This window comes from Acipenser ruthenus, chromosome 28, assembly GCF_902713425.1.
Source record: "Acipenser ruthenus chromosome 28, fAciRut3.2 maternal haplotype, whole genome shotgun sequence".
In the NCBI taxonomy this organism is placed as follows: Eukaryota; Metazoa; Chordata; class Actinopteri; order Acipenseriformes; family Acipenseridae; genus Acipenser; species Acipenser ruthenus.
In genome coordinates this window covers 5768700-5791103 of record NC_081216.1, presented here as the reverse complement: position 1 = coordinate 5791103, position 22404 = coordinate 5768700, and the positions used below count along the sequence as shown (strand labels likewise).

General features: G+C 38.9%; 1 protein-coding gene across 1 annotated transcript in view; it reads left to right on the top strand.

Annotated features, from left to right (window-relative positions):
* The window catches only part of dhx8 (DEAH (Asp-Glu-Ala-His) box polypeptide 8), a 29317-nt gene extending 10311 nt beyond the window's left edge, over positions 1-19006 (top strand). Inside the window, exons 10-24 of the mRNA XM_034057596.3 lie at positions 149-236; positions 920-1017; positions 1550-1697; positions 3503-3684; positions 4796-4990; positions 5090-5275; positions 5662-5872; positions 8730-8911; positions 9074-9214; positions 10532-10687; positions 12778-12915; positions 14224-14352; positions 15971-16167; positions 16449-16628; positions 17609-19006. Coding sequence (XP_033913487.1) covers positions 149-236; positions 920-1017; positions 1550-1697; positions 3503-3684; positions 4796-4990; positions 5090-5275; positions 5662-5872; positions 8730-8911; positions 9074-9214; positions 10532-10687; positions 12778-12915; positions 14224-14352; positions 15971-16167; positions 16449-16628; positions 17609-17828 — 2451 coding nt within the window. The 3' untranslated portion in view covers positions 17829-19006. The remainder of the gene's footprint in view (positions 1-148; positions 237-919; positions 1018-1549; positions 1698-3502; positions 3685-4795; positions 4991-5089; positions 5276-5661; positions 5873-8729; positions 8912-9073; positions 9215-10531; positions 10688-12777; positions 12916-14223; positions 14353-15970; positions 16168-16448; positions 16629-17608) is intronic.
* The last annotated feature ends 3398 nt before the right edge of the window (positions 19007-22404 follow it).

The following is a 22404-nucleotide window of genomic DNA, read 5'->3' as shown; positions in this document are numbered from 1 at the left end:
GAACGTTTTGAAACCTTTTTAGTTACTGTTGGTTATATAAATAGAAATGTTGTTCAAATTTGCAACTTTTTGTATTTTTGATATAAGAATACATATCTGTCAATTGCAGTATAGGTTAGATCAAGTAACAAAGTAATTCCTATTTCAGATGATTGCAGCCAACGTTCTCTCTAAGGAAGAGTTTCCAGATTTTGATGAAGAGACTGGTATTCTCCCTAAAGTCGACGACGAAGAAGGTAATACCATTTCAAAACTGTTTGCTGACTAAAGCAATGTGCTCATTTCAGGGATGGAAATAAGACTCCTGTTTAACAGCAGTTTCACACATTCCAGGTTTTACTAGAAGCTTGATTAGCCACAGTGTATAGATAACAAGCTCATGTGTGACTTGGTAAACTAGTAGTAAAACCAGGATTGGATCAATATGCTACTCAGTGGGAGTCATTAAACCCTGGAGCGACCTTTTCATTAAAACTTACAGCATTTTCAGTTTTTTGAGTAACAGTAATTTTAATGGATGGATTTGTGCTATATTCTTCCATATTTTACCTTTTTTGTATTTTAAAAAAAAAAGTATACCGATACCTATTTCTTGATTTACAGTAGGCTTTTCAATAAATAAGTAAAAATGGAGATACTGATGGTACGCATTTTTAAAATGGCCATCACTGTTGTTACTAGAACAACCGTTGCCCACACAGTTTTTATTTAAAACCCTCTTTCAAAATATGTTATCAACATAATGTTTGAAGATGCCTCTGTGTTATTGATCCTAGAAATGTCATATTTTAAAAAATATAATGGCTACTTGCATAAAGTAATACCGATTTATTAAACGTTTTGCATGAAGAGGTTCATATGCAGATTGTAGGCATTACGAATTGGTGCTCTCACACCTAATTAAATGTTTGCACTCTAGATGAGGACCTGGAAATTGAGCTTGTGGAGGAAGAGCCACCGTTCCTGAGGGGACACACCAAGCAGAGCATGGATATGAGTCCTGTGAAGATTGTAAAGGTGAGGACTTTGATTCCATTATGAAATAATCTCCTAATCCAAAATGTTTGTGCTGTTTATTGGTTAGACCAAGCCTGCATTAAGCATACAACCATACTTCTGCACATTAGAATCAATGTTGAAAGTATCTTTGTTCTATATTTTTTTCATTGTTTAACCAGGACAGTTGTTTTAAAGGAGTGCTAACCCAGATTGTCACTGGTCCCCCTTTTTCTTTTGTTGAAGATTTGTGTTTTTTCTTTATTCCATTTGAATTATGCAGAATTCTCACCTCACAATTAAACCTTCTGCTGCTTCCAGCTATCTAATCACTATTTGCTGTAGTCAAGTTGAATTCAGACCGAAGTACCAGGATGCTGCATTTTATCTATGGCACTGTGTTTGGAATAGCGTGAACCAAAAGATTGTCGGCACAATGTGTGATCTAGTGATGTTAGCTACGTTAATAAGAGGTCATGAAATTTGATTTTAGAGCATTGGTTAGTGCTGCTTTAAACATAGTGTGAAACCTTGTACTGTTTTCTTGTTGCAGAATCCTGATGGCTCCCTGTCCCAGGCGGCTATGATGCAGAGTGCGCTGGCAAAGGAAAGAAGAGAGGTGAAACAGGCCCAGCGTGAGGCTGAGATGGACTCCATTCCAATGGGGCTCAATAAACACTGGGTAGATCCCTTACCTGATGGTATGTACAGACGCCCTTATGCAGGACGACTTAAAGTTACAAAATATCACAGTACAAAGTATCACAATATAAAATATCACATTACAGAATATCATAATACAGAGTAGTTATGAAGGTACAATCAGATCAAATTCAAGTAAGATCAAAATAAAGGATACAGTAAATTATAAATTATAAGAGCAAGTTTTGACTAACAGCAGTTAAAACTTAATAAGTAAGCAATAAAACACAACAGTGTGTTGGTCGTGCTCGAATAACCGCTTGCCCCTGGAAGTGCAGTTATTCTAGCACAACCAACACACTCGAGTGTCTTACTGCACTTAGAAAATGGGTTACTAGTTTTTAGAAATAGATAGACACATTTTTATTTAAAAATGAATATAGGTTTTTTTTCTTAAGTATATTACTATGCTAGGAAAAATAGTTCCAATTAATAGATAAACACATTTTTTAATAAATTAAATAAATTCCAATAAATTAAATAAATCAGAATATTTTCAGTATTTGTCTCATGATGTTGACTCTACCAGAGAATGTACAGTTTTCTAAATTAAATGGCTGGCTACACATTTGGAGAGATTGCAGTAGTGGCACTGTTTGAGTAGGGGAGTTTGTTTCTGCCTTTTGTGTACGAGTTGAGTACGGTACTCCAGAGAGGATGTAACCCCAGGACTTCCTGTCTTTCTCAGCTGGGTTGGAAGATATCTGTGTCCTGATGACTTTAATTTGTTTAAGTCTGTTTGGGATACAGCAGGGCGATGTGACTTTTTGTTGTAACGTGTAGGTTTTCAGGACAGAAATAGACGCTGTTTTAAAGTGAGTATCTGAAATTAGGTTTATAGATCATCCCACTGTGGGAGAGTTTAAAAAACTATTCAGGCCAGCTTGCAAGCTTGTGTAGCTGCTAACTGAATACTGTGTGCCAGCTGATGTTCTCACTTCAGCAAAGAAACTCCTTAAAACTCTGTTTCTTAGTTGCAGTTTGGCAGTCCATATTATTTTTTTGTTTGTGCTGACCAATCATTAAAAACTGACACAGCCCAAGCGGTTACTTTTGTAGTATTCCGATCGTCTTTATTGGCTTCAATTGTATTAATTTCAACAGTACTGAGAGAGAGGGGTCTTGTCGTACTCACGGTTTCATTTTTTTCCTAACCTTTTTAAAAATTGTTACTGTCGGTTCCGTTACCGAACTGTTGCGGTCTAAGTTAAATCCTCCAGGAATATGTGGACACTGGAGTCACCAAACAAGTTAAAATTTACATGGAGGAAGTCTGACACTTGACGGCCAATTCAAAATTATTTTTTAAAATGCTTGGCGCAATAATATCTGTAAAATGTCTTAGTTGCTGGGACTTGTTTTTACTCGTTGGTTGTGCTGCAGATATCTCCCAACCCATTTGATAAAGTCCAGTAAGAACATGTAGCAAGTATGATAAATGGATGAGAATGATTTCACATAAGAACAGTTACAAAAAATGTGAGTACATTACCTATAAGAGTAAAATCAAATACAAGATACAGTAAGTAGTTATAGTTAGGAGCAGTAGTTGAATGCGGCAAGGTATGGAGCAGTTCAGTGCAAGTACAAGCTGATGCAAGTACTGGAACAAATGAGTGCCATATAGTCCAGTATGGTCGAGAGTTGTGATGTTTACAGATGCTGTCTGAACAGGTGTGTTTTGAGGAGGTGCCGGAAGGTGGTCAGGGACTGTGGAGAAGGAGCTAACTGTTCATTGTTCTATGTATGTGAATCCAGTTGAACTGCAGTTGGCAGTTAACGTGCCATTGTCTTGCTCTATCAGCTGATGGCAGGCAGATTGCAGCCAACATGCGAGGTATTGGGATGATGCCCAACGATATCCCGGAGTGGAAGAAACATGCTTTCGGAGGCAACAAGGCATCTTACGGCAAAAAGACGCAGATGTCAATCCTCGAGCAGAGAGAGAGCCTGCCAATCTACAAGCTGAAAGAGCAGCTCATTCAGGTATCCGAATGTGACTCCATGTCATAATTGTTTTGCTGCCTGGCCTCGCCTTTTAATACTAGAACTGCCGCGGTTGTACTAGTACCTAAAACCGCCGCAAGCAGTCATTATGATGGTTACATTTTAAACCACATCAATATTAAAATGAAAGGCAAACTATCGAATACAACTCAAGTTTTATTCAAGCATATCATATCAAACATCTGCACAGGTGAAACACTGTATTTTTAATGAACAGTTAAACATAACGGTTTATTTTCTAAATTGCCACATGTAAAACACTACATCAAAAAATAAATAACTAATAAAATAAACATTTAAAAAGAAACTAGTGTATAAATTTATGTACATACAAAACTGCAGCACTGAATCCAGGTTGAGCTCCTGCAGCCTGCTGCTTTGCAGTTTTTTGATCGAAATGTTTCTGCCGAAGCGCTGTGGCTAGCTTCAAAATGAAATCTATCCTACTGATATTTTTCCCAGTGCATTCCTTGTACAAAATGAAGGAATTGATGGCTGCCAGGTCCAGTAGAGATAACGGGCTTGTATATTAAAAAAAATACAATATTGTAGGTTATATTCAAAATAAAAATGTGTATTGTAAAGGTGGTTCTAGGTGGGCGGTTCTAGTGTTAAGGGTACTTTTTGTGGTGTTAGCCAGGCAGGAAGGCAGTTTGACTGCCAACCATCCCTGGCAAAACCGAAAATTAGGTGGGAGGGAAGGTAAACTCAAAGCATGACACTTACTGTAAAATTAGGTTTACATTTTCCTGGCTTGAATACTATTGGTTGCTGCCACTGATTTGAAGGTGGGTGTTACTACTTAGTCCAATGTCTGTTTGATTTTTTTTCTGTTTGTCTTTTCCTGTCAATCAAATTATCATTGCATAGCAGTTTAACCCATTCCAGGTTTTAATATGTGCTTGATTAAGCCCCACTGTATAGGTAACAAGCTCAGGTTTGTAAACTCACAGTAAAACCAGGAATGGATTGCAAGTCTACATTCATCCCTGACAAGTTCAGAATGCTTGAATACTTTAACATTTAAACTAGAACTAGACTGAAATATTTAACGCCAGTCTAATGCTTGTTACATTGCTTACTTTTGCAGGCAGTCCACGATAACCAGATTCTGATTGTAATTGGAGAGACTGGGTCAGGTAAGACGACCCAGATCACACAGTATCTGGCGGAGGCTGGCTACACCACCAGGGGGAAGATCGGCTGTACCCAGCCTCGACGTGTGGCTGCCATGTCTGTCGCCAAGAGAGTGTCCGAGGAGTACGGTTGCTGTTTGGGCCAGGAGGTTAGTGCCATTGAAAACTTGTTCCAAGAAAAGATGCCGTAGACTACAATTTCTAAAATGGCTTTATGCTGTACCTGAATTCCCTTTATTTTCTTCCAGGTGGGTTACACTATTCGATTTGAAGACTGTACGAGCCCTGAGACTGTCATTAAGTACATGACAGACGGTATGTTGCTCAGAGAGTGCCTGATTGACCCCGACCTTGGCCAGTATGCCATCATCATGTTGGACGAGGCCCACGAGCGGACCATCCACACTGATGTGCTCTTTGGGCTGCTCAAAAAGGTACATTGCCTTTTATCTGAAGCACCTTGCGACATGGATATAGTGGAGTGCAATACATCAGGAGTTTACATGTATAGACACAATCTGGGAGTAAATGTCATTTTTACATGTACATACTGTAGTTGAAGGTCATGGTGATTTTTATACTTTATTGTGATTCTGATTACTCTAATTTTGTATTTCTTGTACTACATTTTCACATCTGCTACATCGCAATGAAGTATCAATATTCAGGGAAATACATTTAGGGTACAAACAATTGCTTGGAGTGCTAACTTGTATTTCTAAACTGACACACTTTTCAATGGAAGACTGATCTGGTGCAACACACATTTGTAATATTAAAGGTGCTGTGTGCTAATATGCCTCTTGTGCAACTTTTGCAGACTGTGCAGAAGCGCACTGACATGAAACTGATTGTAACGTCAGCCACGCTGGATGCCGTGAAGTTCTCACAGTATTTCTATGAAGCTCCCATTTTCACAATCCCTGGAAGAACATACCCTGTGGAGATCCTCTACACCAAGGAGCCAGAGACAGACTACCTGGATGCCAGCCTCATCACTGTGATGCAGATTCATCTGACTGAGCCTCCAGGTACGAGTACAAAAATATATATAAGAATATCTTGCAAGGAAGCTTTGCTCCAGTGACCAGCTTATCATTCTACACAAAGTACAATTTATATTGTTTCTGGACGTCGGTTTTTACTGATTTTATACCCAATTTTTTGTCTATTATTCAATATTATCCCTGTACTATTTTATAGGAAATACACAATAATTTGATTAAAATGCTGTTTTATTTTGACCCCGACATTGTAATAAGCAGCCCTACACTGTATCCTAGAAAACAGCAGATGTTTAAACGTCAGAGGATCAAATAACGTTCAACTTGTGCTTCTCTGTCACTTCACAAACACTATCACCTGATTGTTGGCCAATCAAAGTCTGATTATTGTGGCAATTGCTGGGCGTAGTAATTATTCTGTAAGACCAAGTATTTAACTTTAAAATGCTTATTTATAATACTTCAAACACGTCACAGCATTTATAATTCTAAATGTGTCTAGGATTTAAACACCCTGTGGTGTATTTTGTAAACTCTTGGACGTGTTTGATTTGTAAAACGGCACAGATTTAAACACATAACGTTTAACAATTATTTAGAGTTCCAAATGATTAAACACCAGTGTTACACCTAATTACGTATAAACACTGCTCTTTAGTAATAGAACGTTTCTATTTTACTGTACACATAGTCCTGCACTGGGTTGGTGACCCGCAAAAGCGGGTCAGGTTTGGGTCGGAAAGCGAACTTTTTCGCGGTTCGGTTGCGGGGTCAAAAAATAATAATTTTCGGGTCTGAATTTGAATCACCAAAAACATTTTCTGTCCTTTCAGTGTACTTGTCTGTAACCCTTTCCCAAAAATAGTATTAGAAGGTAAATGTACCAGTATTTCCTGCACTAAAGCAGGAGGCAATTAGGGAGGAGTTGGCTGACTAAGCAGTGGTGTTTGATACGTCGTAAGATCTTTTTTATCACGGCTGCTTGGTGATGTTAAAAATGTTTGTGAACGAGGTGAAACCAAAGATAGCTCAGGGTTTATATTGTGCAGTGGATAATGGTTCGAGAGGTAAATCAGAAGTGTGGAATTATTTTGGAATCATATGATTCGCTATAGCGAATGAAAATAATGAACATGTGACTGGATTCGTTGCTTGTAAAACCTGTCATTATGTTTTTGTACGACAACCACACAACTGGTACATCTCTGCAAAAGCGGGTCGTATGAATCGGCCCCGCGCAGGACTCTAACACATGCCATTTAGATATTAAATGCGTCACACGTTCTTTGGTTTTACAGTGTACTAGCTTGATCAAAAACTAAATTGAAATACATGAAAATATATTTAGTGGATGAGGAATGGGGAGAAAACGTACATCAGTTTATCAGTATTCAAAAGAAAATATTCAAAGTACACAAAGCAAAAATAGCAGAAGGGGTCAATGAGGCAGAGGTTGCATAGCACTGCAAATACTGCTGTATTGAGGTACATGTTCGCACTGACAATAAAAGAACATACTGAAAAAAGCGACATTAAAATAAAACAAAAAAGTGAACTGAGAGACAAGCAATCAATTTCTGCGGCTTTTACACACGCTTTAATAAAAAGAGAGTGCAGAATGACTTAATGAGTTTGTCAGAGCGCTGTGCTTTTCTTGACAGCCACCGTTTATTGCAGAGGTATGTATCGGTGACTTTGTGCAACAGTACTGTCTGTCCATCAGCTAAAACACTGCCTAACGGCAACAATCTTAATTGTAAATATTTGACAGAAAATGGTGATGCTTTAGTTGGTAAACTTGCATAGAACGCATTGATGGAAATGTCCAGTGTGATGATTGACTCGTCTTCCGTTAGCTTGCACCACCCACTTCTGTCTTTTTTTTTTTTTTTTTTTTTATGATTTCAAGGCGAATAAACCTGGCTTGTTTTATGCTGATGTCATGTTCATACCTTCTGCAGATACTGTTTCCGTGAGCACAGCCATTGCCCAAACATTTGCAAAGTACCAGTTAACTTGTGAAAATGTGGCTTGGACTCGCACAGATTGCAGATTGTGCTCATCAGACATGCCAGGGACATTAAACCTAATGAGAAACCAGAACTGCTATGCATCATATCCACCCCCCCGATTTTTACTGATGTTTCAATTAAAAACTAAAAACTGTTTTTAACGATTTTTATCCCTATTTTAATATATGTGAAATAAACTCCGAAAAATTACCTGAATTACAGGCGCAAAAATCACACAGTGACACTGCCAGTGAACACGTCTGATTGAAAAATCCTGGAAGCGCAGTCATATTGAGCTCAATCTAACATAACAGTGCCTCTCCCTTTGTTTGCCCGTCATTAACCAATGATACAGTGCGTCTTTCTCGTGGCTTTAGTGCTGGGTGGTGTACAGTAAAAAGAAGGAAAATTATCTCGCAGGACGGGATTAGACAGAATTTAATTGAATTGTGACAGTGGGCCAGCTGACGCTGAGCAAGTTTGTGAATGGATTGTAGATCAGATGTGATGGTGCTGACGGACACCAGCGGCAATGACGGGCGGGCATGCAGGCATTTTTTGCCGTAATTTTTTATTTATTTTTTTTAATTTGGGAGGCATTGCAGCAAGCAGCTTGGGCACTGCGGCAATTGCCGTCAGTTATTTCGTGCCCTGGCTTTGCTGGAATTTCTCTATTGAAAAAAACCTCATTGCCCCTCTGTGGCCACGGTCTACAGAGATTGCATGTAGAACTGGTGCAGTCGTATTGTAGCTGAACGTTATCCCACTGACCATGCTTTGAGCTACTGTTTTTTTAGGATAAGCCAAACTGGTAATTGTATTTATAATGCATATATGTTAATGTCCACCCCTTGTCTTGCTTTGCTGTGTAGGTGATGTTCTGGTTTTCCTGACTGGTCAGGAGGAGATTGACACTGCCTGTGAGATCCTGTATGAGAGAATGAAATCCCTGGGGCCGGATGTCCCAGAGCTGATCATCCTTCCTGTCTACTCTGCTCTACCCAGTGAGATGCAAACCAGAATATTTGATCCGGCTCCGCCTGGCAGCAGAAAAGTAAGCACTTTGAACTGTCTTCAGATTTGTTTGACCTGCCATTGCTGGGCTTGACCCAGGCCACATTTTAAACAGGAAATAAGGATATGTGTAATTTCATCTTTTATAGGGTTGCTATATAAATGAAATTGTTAGCATAATTTTTTGTGTTTTGTTTGAAAGGTGGTTATTGCTACAAACATTGCAGAGACTTCATTGACCATTGATGGGATTTACTACGTGGTGGATCCAGGATTTGTAAAACAGAAAGTGTACAATTCAAAGACTGGAATTGATCAGCTGGTGGTGACTCCAATTTCTCAGGTTTGTTTCCAATTTGATTGCATTTTTTAATAATCAAACAAATTTGACCTCTGCACTTTTAGTAAATTAAGAAGAGAGTTTATAATCTGGGATATACCCTTTCAAGATGAATGAAATAATAGAACTGTACCCAAGTAACAGCAGCATCATTCATTCAAAATAAATACATGCACAACTGGAAAAAAGCCAAGTAGTGAATACATAAGAACCTAAGAAAGTTTACAAACAAGAGGTTGTTAGTAGATTATTGATCCCAGACTCTCATCAAGCAGCTTCTTGAAGGATCCCAGTGTCAGCTTTTGAATGCTTGAATCAGATTGCCGTGTAGTCGTCTTTGTTCAAAACTGAATAGATTCAATTCTTTAAGCCTGTCTGCATATGTCATGCCTTTTTAAACCCAGAATAATTCTGGTCGCTCTTCTTTGCACTCTTTCTAGAGTAGCAATATCCTTTTTTGTAGCGAGGTGACCAGAACTGAACACAATATTCTAGATGAGGTCTTACTAATGCATTGTAAAGTTTTAACATTACTTCCCTTGATTTAAATTCAACATTTTTCACTATATATCTGAGCATTTTGTTGGGCTTTTTTATAGCTTCCCCACATTTCTGAGTCAACATAAACTCCTAGGTCTTTTTCATAGATTTCTTCTTCAATTTCAGTATCTCCCATATGATATTTATAATGCACATTTGTATTGCCTGCGTGCAGTACCTTACACTTTTCTCTATTAAATGTCATTTGCCATGTGTCTGCCCAGTTCTGAATGCTGTCTAGATCATTTTGAATGACCTTTGCTGCTGCAACAGTGTTTGCCACTCCTCCTATTTTTGTGTCGTCTGCAAATTTAACAAGTTTGCTTACTATCCCAGAATCTAAGTCATTAATGTAGATTAGGAAGAGCAGAGGACCTAATACGGATCCCTGTGGTACTCCACTGGTTACCTCGCACCATTTTGAGGTTTCTCCTCTAGTACTTTCTGTTTTCTACATGTTAACCACTCCCTAATCCATGTGCATATATTTCCTTGAATCCCTACTGCGTTCATTTTGAGAATTAATCTTTTTGTTCCCAGAAAGCGTGTCAAGGAAACCAGTTTTTTTCTAGCATTTGCAAATATGCTTAGGTTTGCAGATATTGCAACTTGTTATTGGGGAAACACTAAATCAAACTGGTTGTCTCTGCATTGCAAACCCTCGAGAAACGGGCCCCCTAATTTACAAGTTGTGTAGCTCCCAGCCCTCGGCTATAAAAATGTTCCACGTTTGCCGGTTTTCTTTTTACCTAATCCCTGAATGCCTTTGTCTCCCTTAAGGCCCAGGCTAAGCAGAGAGCAGGCAGAGCTGGCAGAACAGGCCCTGGGAAGTGTTACAGGCTGTACACAGAACGCGCCTACAGAGATGAAATGCTGACCACGAACGTGCCTGAAATCCAGAGAACTAACTTGGCCAGCACTGTGCTGTCATTGAAGGTATCCTTTTTAAATTGCAATCAAGAAGTTGTTCTACATTAAATGCAGGTGCTGGAATGTTACCTGGCCAAAGTTTAGATTTTACTGAGTTGGCAGTTCAGTAGAACAGAAACAACTATTTAAACTGCCAGCTGCGCTTAAATTATTTAATCAGTTTAAGCTGCTACATTTTGGCTGGAAAGCTTTCTTAGCCACACGTATCGATAATTATATACCTGTCATCTGCACAACACAGGGCTGTCAAAAGTTTGGTGGTGTTGCGCTTTAGGTTGTGTTTATTTATTTTTTATATCAAATGCATATCATTTTATTACATCGTTTAAAAAGCAGGTTCAAATTACATTTTCTTAAGTTCTTTTGTTTCTTTGTTTTCATGATGTTTGCAATCATTGTCTGGCTTTTTGTTTGTGTAAATCAGCTTGACATTGCAAATACTGTTGTGTGTGTGGGTTTTTTTTTTTTTTTTTTTTTTTAATAACCACAGTAAATAGTGTGAATTGCATTGTAACCCACTTTTTTAATCCACATATAAGGAGTCAAATTGAGTGTGCAGCTTTTAGTGACCCCCAAGTGTTCTGGTTCGTTGATTTAATGAATGGTAATTAGGTGCTTATATGGTGTAAAACACTCTGTTGGTAGTAACCCCTCCCAGAAATGTCAGCAGTAGTCATTTTTAAATTGGTTACTAACTGCAGTAGTTTTTGTGATAATAAAATATTCGTAAAATTTACTTTTTTCATGGTGACATTTTGCACAGGATGAATTTTACTGAATGAAGTTTGCCAAAATGTAGTCACAATAAGCAACAACTGCATCTACCCTTTTACAATTCCCTCCAGAAAAACATGATTTGCAATCGCAGAACAAAATGCAGAATTGGCACCTGCTTGCAGAATTTAACCCTTTGCGGTCCTATGTCGGACCAGGTCCGACATCATCAAAAAGACATAAAACGCAGGTCTCTAGTTGTTTTTTCTCCGGTAAAAGCCGAGAAAACCATTCAATGGCCGAGTGAGACCGATAGGAGCCGAGAGTTCCACATGATAGTTCCTGTAAAGACCTGGGCTGAAGTATCAAATTTCACAGGACTGCAGCATCTAAAATCAGGGTGGCGATCGGTTGAGTTGGATCTTAGCATCGAAGGGCAGCATATGACAATAAAAAAGCCTAGGTTCACATTTTTATGAATATGGTAGAATTGCAGACATCAGTGTGTGTTATAATGCTGTGAGCAGTTTTTGTTCAAGTTGACTGATGCAACATTGTGCATGACTGCCTCACTGCCTAGGAGACAGGAGAAGTTAAACTAGTGTTGAGAAGAAACGCAGGCAGCACATTTGCAGGAATAGATAATAAGTGCAGAGCGCAATTACTGTACGAGAGAAACTGATTTCAAACATCAACTTTACTTGGTGTATAAAACATGTGCATATTTATATTTTTAGATTCTTAAACTGCATTTAAAAAAAATTAAAAATTATGAAAAATGTACTCTGCAATGATACGTGTTTCCCGCAAATTTGTAGCTTTTTTCACTGGTCGGCAGAAGGATACATTACATGTTACTTAATTTAAAATGTTGTTTGTTTACTTTGTATAAAATAAACATAGTGGTTATTGTTTGATGCACTTTTCCAGCATTTTACTTTTGAGAGAAATATACAACTATTTCACTGCTGCGAAGGACTAAACACTAGACTCATTAAAATTAGTATTACATGCTACAGGGTTTTAAACAATCACATTTAGTTCACATACAGAATTAACAAAAAGAAAAATCAAGTATGTCTGTCCTGAACTAATACGTCTTGGCTACCACCAGGCTTGGTTTCATTTGCAGCACTGAGGTCTGTAAATACAATCTGACTGACACAACCTGAATAACTTCTGTCATCAAATGCTGTCTCCCGATTTTATAAAAAGATGCCTTTTTCTTTCATTTTGCTGTTAATCTTATCTAAAACATGCTTTTCCTTTTAAGTTTTTGGTGTTTATTGATGTATCGTTTTAAATTGTAACAGTATTCCATCCGCTTTAGGTCTGTTTTTGGATTCATGTGATGGGTTATTCCTTTTTTTTCCTACCACCAGGCTATGGGGATCAATGACCTGCTGTCCTTCGATTTCATGGACGCTCCCCCAATGGAGACTCTGATCACTGCGATGGAGCAGCTCTACACCCTTGGTGCTCTGGATGACGAGGGGCTGCTCACACGCCTGGGGCGCAGGGTAAAAATGCACATCCTTTTTATTATAGGGGTTATAGCTGATGAAATAATGCACTTCCATTGATTTTATATAGGTCTCGCATGTGAATCTCTGTTCCTCTTGTACTTCATAGGATATTTCGTCTCGCAGCATGCTGCTAGATGCAAATGTTATCTGTCATTAGGGAAAGCAGCTGGTTGGTTAATAAAAGCAAAGAAGGCATTTGGGGGATTGTAACGGGAAAGTGTTACACGTGTGGGTCGTCACTGAATAATAATGAGGCAGTGTGAACAGGATGACTGGTGGTGATGTCAGGCCAGGAAATGAATGGAGATCACACAACAGACTGGGGTAATGAAAAACGCTGCAGCGTATTTAATTCAAAATAAAATATTTAAACCAAACCAAAACACTTTACAAAAACAAAAGGCACGAGGGCCAAAACAAACAATAACAAGTATCGTGCTGGTGCTTCCAGCACGAGTAGCAATTGTTATTTCTATAGTTCCCTTTCAAGTACAAAATGTATTCTATTACACAATGTCTTAACTTATTCTGCCCGATTTCAGCTTAACACTCTACCAAAGCTACGTCTACGCCTGCGACGTCAGCACGCCTGTCTCCGCCCCCACAGGAGATAAAATTGCGTGCAGGACAGCACTGTGCCATTTTCTATTCAGCCCTAGTGTTCGGGAGAGTGAAAATTCGCTATCTTCAAGCAGAAGCAGTCAGATAAGCCTGTCTTATTTCTGCTTGTTGTTTTCCCCTTGGGATAAACCTCAGGCATTGTTTAAATAATTTGTGTTTTTTACCGTGACAGGACAAAATTGTGTAATGGAATACATTTCGTACTTGAAAGGGAACCAGGTTATTATCATAACCCTGGTTCCCTGAAATAGAAATGTATCCATTAAATTTCTTTGGTCGCTGCGTACATTCTATGCAGTAGGCTGAAGAAAATGTATGACACTGAGCACCGTCCTGCACGCAGTTTTGTCTTCTGTGGGGGAGGAGACAGGCATGCTGACGTCGCGGGCATGAGACGCAGCTTTGGTAGAGTGTTTAGTTGAACCCGGCATAATAGGTTACCCATTGTGCAATGGATACATTTCTTCTGACTCGGGACGAAGACGGACACACGCGTCCTCTGAAAGATGTGCTGTCAGCTGTCCGATTCTTTTCACTCTGCAGGCGTCCAGCCAGTCTACAGGGGTCGCTGGTGCGTGGTGAGCCGAGGACACGGATGGAATGGATTTCAACCTGGTTTCTAGTAATCGTCTTTGCACAGTTAAATGAATGGTATTGTTGACAGTATCTTCCCTTTCTCAGATGGCTGAATTTCCTCTGGAGCCCATGTTGTGTAAAATGCTGATCATGTCCGTCCATCTGGGCTGCAGTGAGGAAATGCTGACCATCGTCTCCATGCTTTCAGTGCAGAACGTCTTCTACAGACCAAAGGTAAGCTCAGCCAACCAAATCTTCAAAGATAATGTTTTATTCATCAATAAAACTGCAAAGTAGAACAGCGTGGTTAAAACCGGCAATAGTGCCATAGCAGTATTTGTCTACAAGGGGCACCATGGTCTATAGCCACTTTAACACACAAATGACGCTACTGAGCTGTCTCAGACATTTCAAAAATTCTTAAATATCCATTCACACAGCACGAAATCTAAGGCCGTCATAATCTACCGTCATAACCCTTTCACACAGCCAAAGGGATCATGCGAGTAAAACTTTCAAACCTGTAGGTCAACAAATCGTTGTCATGGCAACGGTAATTTGCCAATAAATTACAGCATTATGCACTGTCCCTTCTATTTGTGAATTCACCTCATCGTCAGCCCATAAACTAAACATTCCAAACTCCAATTACTACCTTGTTCTTGATCAGCCATTGTATTTGAAAAAAATGAAAGTGTCTAACACTCAACAACAAAAATACCGGTATACAGTCACGTGGGATGTTGACTTTCAATCCACGCCCACTATAGCGCTTCAGTGCCAGCATAGCCTTTCACACAGGAGTGGAGATGTGGAGACGGTTCAGTGCCGTCTGTGAACCTCCTCGCGAGGTGGTTCAGAGCAGTGGCGGCTGGTGAGGCCTGTGGCAGGGGAGGCGGGAGCGTGATATATTAATATTATTTTGAATAAGTTAAAAATTCCAATTGTATCTAGCTCTCTGTCTGTATCTCTCACTCTCTCTCACGCTCTCACTGTTCCGCACTCTCTCTCTCACGCTCTCACTGTTCTCAATCCTCGCTTTCTCGCACATGTGCAGTACAGGGTCGGTGGTGCTGTCTCCCTGTACTAAAAAAAATTACTGCGCTTAATCCAATAAGAAAACGCTTTCAAGCACCACATGTCTTATACAATTTCAATGGGAAGAAACCGAGATAAGCAAAGCCCATGGAGGAAGTGCCACCATTAGAATTACACCTGCAGAGGGCGAAACATTGCTTGCAATCTCTATTTTTGTACTGTTAACACATGCACACACATACACACAGAGACTTATACTTGTGTTATTAATTGTACTATACGTTTTGTGGTCAATTATAGATAGATATAGATATAGATATAGATATAGATATATATATATATATATATATATATATATATATCTATATATATATATATATATATATATATATATATATATATATATCTATATATATATATATATATATATATATATATATATATATATATATATATATATATATATATATATTTATATATCTATATATATATATATATATATATATATATATATATCTATATCTATCTATATATATAATAGATATATAATATATATATAATATATATTCTTTTTTAAAAATACCTCCTCTGTTTCAGAGACAGCATAAAATATGACGGATCTGTGACAGTGTAGGCAATTCACACAGACCAAAATGCCACATCAGTGCCGGTTCTGAGCCTCCATAACTTGTCTGTGTGAAAGGGGTATATAGTGTTTATGAAGAAAAATAGTTTTCCCTTTGCATTCAGATACCCAGCTGGTTTTGAAATTTGATAACCGCCTCATGGTACTCTTTGGTCTTTTGTGTGTTAGGACAAGCAAGCACTTGCTGACCAGAAAAAGGCAAAGTTCCACCAGCCTGAGGGAGACCACCTCACTCTACTGGCTGTCTACAACTCCTGGAAAAACAACAAGTTCTCCAACCCCTGGTGTTACGAGAACTTCATCCAGGCTCGCTCCCTGCGCCGGGCACAGGACATCCGCAAGCAGATGTTGGGCATCATGGACAGGTAAGGAGACCTCTGGATTGTGAGACTTTGATGCATATAAGAAGTTGGGTTCAACATAATAGAAAACCTAATGCATTATCTTTGACTTGTGTATCTCTGGGTTGCAGATTGGATTGTAGACTTCAGAAGGAACTGGTTTTCTGGTGCAGATGGAAATGTGGCATTAGTGGGCCTTGTACATTTTCTCTTGCGCAAACAATACAACAATTGTCAGATTTTGTAGTATAGTAAGCTGTAAGGAATTTTAAATTGATTGTTTTTTTCATTTTCTTTCTTAAAAGGCATAAACTGGATGTGGTATCTTGTGGCAAAGCTACAGTCAGAGTGCAGAAAGCAATCTGCAGTGGTTTCTTCAGAAATGCAGCTAAAAAGGACCCTCAAGAAGGCTACAGGACCCTTATTGATTCACAAGTAGTCTATATTCATCCATCTAGCGCACTTTTTAATAGACAACCAGAGTGGTAAGTAGCAGATCCTCAAATGCATATTGATGTACATTATTAATTTTTTTTTTCAAGTTTAGTGACCACTTATTTCTTTATTTTCCCCCAATTTTGTAATGTCCAGTTGTTTTTTTTTTTACCTCACTGCAGCGAGTCCCTACACAGCACAGACGTTCTGAGGGCGTGTGATCGTCCTATGATCTCACATGCCTAAAACCAGAATCTCTTTTTTTGCCGAGCAGTCCAGAGCAAAGGTGGGCAGGGTACCGATTCTAGAGAATTAGAGACCAGCCCTGCCTCTTATCCACTCTGAATGTGCTCTGCGTCTGGCCAGTAGGGTTCGCTGTTGCGCGATGAGGAGAAGCAATCCCTGCTTCCCATCCCCCACCCCGGGACCGTCTGAGCCAATGTGACACCCCCTCGGGGATCCCAGCAAAGTTCAGAGTCTTTGCACAGCCTGGACGCAAACTGGCGGCGTCCAAGCTGTGTGACTTGTCCTGTGCTCCCAGCGGCAGTGCTTTAAGTTGATGAGCCACTTGGGGACCCCTATTGATGTACATTTTGAAAGTGGCCAAAGCTGACCCTAAATGTGCATTTTTAAATGTTTTGTTTCCAGTGCCCACGAAACCCAACTTGTAACTATGGGTGGAAATGGCCCTCTCGGGCCGCCTTGGCTGTTCGTGACTACTCTAAAATATGTGGAATAAATGATGGCATGTGTTTGGCTGAGCAATTGTTACCTATTATGGGAATCACTCTCCCAAACTATTCTGCCTGCTGTAGACTCTGATCAAGATGCTACTTTTTTCATGTTCAAGACACAAATATCAGTACATATATATATATATATATATATATATATATATATATATATATATATATATATATATATATATATATATATATATATATTTGTTCCATGGGTTTTCATGTGTTCAATTTAAAAAGTGCTTCAGCTTTCAATCTATTAATGTACCCCCCCCTTCCTCCTTATCCAGGGTGGTATACCATGAGCTGGTGCTGACCACAAAGGAATACATGCGAGAAGTGACAACCATAGACCCTCGTTGGCTGGTGGAGTTTTCACCAGCCTTCTTCAAAGTGTCTGATCCAACCAAACTCAGCAAGCAGAAGAAACAGCAGAGACTGGAGCCTCTGTACAACCGCTACGAGGAGCCCAATGCCTGGAGAATCTCCAGGGCCTTCAGACGCCGTTAGAGAGACGTGAAGTCTCAGAGACAAGGCATGGAGGACTGTACAATGCAGCCTGAGCTGGGACTAAAATGTGCTTTCAGATCATTAATCCACTGGCAGACAAAAGCAAGACTATTTAAGAAAATGTGTGTTTCCCTCATTTCAAAGAAACATGATCAGAACTTTAATTTCCTGTTGCTTGGCAGTGGTTGTGGATTGATCTGTGCTATGCTGCCATATACCGTAAAAATTGTTGTAAAAGTCACACACCCCTTTATGAGACTTCAATATTAGGAAAACACTTGGGTGTGTTTAAAATATATATATATAATTTTTTTTTTTTTTTTTTTTACAATTTCTTACATGTTCATCACTGATAAATAAATACACCAGGTTTAGTTTCAAAATAACCCTTGTGCAACATTTTATTCCATTAATAATTTCAGTGTTTTTTCTTTTTAAACTGCAGTTCCGTTCAAGTAAATTGAAGTGCAATGTCAAAATATATCAAAATATAGATATAATACTACTACTGTAAATTCCAGTAGTAACAGTGTAAACCACTGACAAGTGGTACTTGAATGGATTTAAAAAGTAAAAATTTAACAGTGCACCAGTAAGTAAAATAAAGTGATACATCTTAGATCCAGCCTTCTCATTTCTAGCCAGCGGCCGGCTAAATTGCCGTCTACTTTGCCAGATGAGCAGCCTAAAATTAGTTATTTCAAAAAGAAAAAAAAAAAGTTTACAGCGCTTGTATTTTCCAGAATAGTATTCAAAATGTTTATTTTCTTCCAGTAAAATAGCAGCAATTTCCACAATTCATTACATAGGTAAGTCAAGTAAAACATTCCTTCTTTGAGGGCATTTAGTTTCCGGGCTTAAGTTTCCATGGACACCGTGAATTGTGATGGACCAATCAGTTTCGAGCTTACAAGTGATGTTTTTGGTGAAGGCTGAACTGTACAATCATATACTGTACCTGAGTCAGTGTCAATACAGCAGAGATATGAAATTCACATTTTATTTAAACAAACAACCTATGTTTTCTATGTAACATCATCTTTTTTACTCGGTGTATGAAATACAGCGAGTATAGGCATGTTACAGCATCGTAAAATGTCTTGTGCATTGACTTAGAAGATCGATCTGAAACCTAGCATGTACAATTAATTTAGGAAGCGATATTCGCATTGCGCAATTAGAACATAAGAACATAAGAAAGTTTACAAACGAGAGGAGGCCATTCAGCCCATCTTGCTTGTTTGGTTATTAGTAGCTTATTGATCCCAGAATCTCATCAAGCAGCTTCTTGAAGGATCCCAGGGTGTCGGCTTCAACAACATTACTGGGGAGTTGGTTCCAGACCCTCACAATTCTCTGTGTAAAAAAGTGCCTCCTGTTTTCTGTTCTGAATGCCCCTTTATCTAATCTCCATTTATGACCCCTGGTCCTTGTTTCTTTTTTCAGGTTAAAAAAGTCCCCTGTGTCGACATTGTCTATACCTTTTAGGATTTTGAATGTTTGAATCAGATCGCCGCTTAGTCTTCTTTGTTCAAGACTGAATAGATTAAATTATTTTAGCCTGTCTGCATACGACATGCCTTTTAAACCCAGGATAATTCTGGTTGCTCTTCTTTGCACTCGTTCTAGAGCAGCAATATCCTTTTTGTAATGAGGTGACCAAAACTGAACACAGTATTCTAGGTGAGGTCTTACTAATGCATTGTAAAGTTTTAACATTACTTCCCTTGATTTAAATTCAAAACTTCTCACAATATATCCGAGCATCTTGTTGGCCTTTTCTATAGCTTCCCCACATTGTCTAGATGAAGACATTTCTGAGTCAACATAAACTCCTAGGTCTTTTTCATAGTTCCCTTCTTCAATTTCAGTATCTCCCATATGATATTTATAATGCACATTTTTATTACCTGTATGCAATACTTTACACTTTTCTCTATTAAATGTCATTTGCCATGTGTCTGCCCAGTTCTGAATGCTGTCTAGATCATTTTGAATGACCTTTGCTGCTGCAACAGTGTTTGCTACTCCTCCTATTTTTGTGTCGTCTGCAAATTTAACAAGTTTACTTACTATACCAGAATCTAAATCATTAATGTAGATTAGGAATAGCAGAGGACCTAATACTGATCCCTGTGGTACACCACTGGTTACCTTGCTCCATTTTGAGGTTTCTCCTCTAATCAGTACTTTCTCTTTTCTACATGTTAACCACTCCCTAATCCATGTGCATGCATTTCCTTGAATCCCTAATGCGTTCAGTTTGAGAATTAATCTTTTATGCAGGACTTTGTCAAAAGCTTTCTGGAAATCTAAATAAACCATGTTGTATGCTTTGCAATTATCCATTGTCAATGTTGCATCCTCAAAAAAGTCAAGCAGGTTAGTTAGACACAATCTCCCTTTCCTAAAACCATGCTGACTGTCTCCCAGGATATTGTTACCATATAGGTATTTTTCAATTTTAGATCTTATAGTTTCCATAAGTTTACATATAATAGAAGTCAGGCTTATTGGTCTGTAGTTACCTGGTTCGGTTTTGTCTCCCTTTTTGTGGATCGGTATTACATTTGCAATTTTCCAGTCTGTCGGTACAACCCCTGTGTCAAGAGACACTTGCATGATCTTGGTTAGCGGTTTGTAAGTAAATTCTTTCATTTCTTTGAGTACTATTGGGAGGATCTCATTCGACCCAGGGGATTTGTTTATTTTAAGAGCTCCTAGTCCCTTTAACACGTCTGCCTCTGTTATGCTAAAGTTATTTAAAACTGGATAGGAACAGGTCGACATGTGGGGCATGTTGTCCATGTCCTCTGTAAAAACCTGTGAAAAGTAAGCATTTTATATATTTGCTATTTTTTTTCTTCATCTATGATTTTGCCATTTGTGTCTCTTAGACATTTAACCTCCTCTTTGAATGTTCTCTTGCTATTATAATATTGGAAAAACATTTTGGAATTGGTTTTAGCCCCCTTAGCAATATTGATTTCTATCTCTCTCTTGGCCTTTCTAACTTCCTTTTTGACTTGTGTTTGCAGTTCCAAGTACTCTTTCTGTGTACTTTGTTTTTGGTCCCTTTTAAATGCTCTGAAAAGTGCCTTTTTTTGCTGAATATCTTTTTAAATTGATCTGTTAAACCATTTTGGCCATTTTGTTTTAGATTTAGATTTGTCTACTTTTGGGAAGCCAAAAACAGCCATCCTTTTTCTGTGGATGTTTTCTCTATTTTACTCCAATCTACTTCTGTTAGTCTCTGTTTCATACCTAGTTTGCTTTTCCAAAATTGTAAACCTTAGCTTTAGTCATTACTTTTGGGGTTTTAAAAAACACTTCAAATGAGACCATGTTGTGGTCTGAGTTTGCCAATGGCTCTCTGACGTCTGTTTTAGTTATTCTGTCTTTGTTATTTGAAAAGACTAAATCAAGGCATGCTTCCCTTCTAGTCGGTGCCTTGACAAATTGCGTTAGGAAGCAGTCATTTGTCATTTCCACCATTTCAATTTCGTCCGTCGTGCTCCCCACCGGGTTCTCCCATTTTATACGGGGGAAGTTGAAATCCCCCATTAGTATGGCTTCTCCTTTTCTAAACGCATTTCTAATGTCATTGTATAACAGATTATTTTGTTCAGCGTCTGAATTTGGCGGTCTATAGCATGCTCCTACTATTTTGCCCTTTGAATTTTTGTCCATTATTCTGACCCATATTGATTCGGCGTTGTTTTCTTTGTCCAGATTTAACACCTTGGCTTCAAGACTATTTCTTACGTATAGCGCTACCCCTCCGCCCCTTCTGTCCTGCCTGTCTTTCCTATACAGTGTGTACCCACTAATATTATATTCGTCTCCATCGCTCTCAGACAACCAAGTTTCTGTAACACCTATCACATCGTAGTTACTTGTTTGTGCAGTAGCTTCAAGGATCCTTTCTCCAAGTAGATTGGTTCCCTTTCTGTTTAAGTGCAGTCCGTCCCACCTATATAGATAGTCCTTGTTGTAGAATGTGCTCCAATGTTTAAGAAAGGTGAAGCCTTCCTGTGTGCACCACGATTTCAGCCATGTATTTTGATTTTGTATTTCCAGCTGTCCATATAGTAGTGCCGGCAGTATCCCAGAAAATACCACAGTTTTGGTCTTGTCTTTTTAATTTCCTTCCTAGCTCTCTGAATTTGTTTTGCAGGGATCTTGGCCTGTCTCTTCCAATGTTGTTTGTACCGATGTGGATGACTACTACCGGGTCGTCTCCTGTTCGTTCTAGGAGGCTGTCCACGTTCTCAGTGATGTGCTTGACAGAGGCTCCTGGAAGGCAGCACACTGTTGTAGTAAGGGGATCCAAACTGCAAACTGAACTTGCTGTGTTTCTCAATATGGAGTCCCCAACAATCATGACCTCCCTTCTTTTTGCTGCCTGGCCAGCACTGTTTTATAGGGTCCTGGATGTTGTTCCTTTCATTCTCTTGATGTTGGTTTTAGTCATCTAAATGTTGAAGTGGCTCAAATTTGTTGGATGTTTGGATTTCTGGTGGTTGTTTCAAGTTTCTTTTTTTTCCCTGCTTCTGCCTATCTGAACCCAGATGTT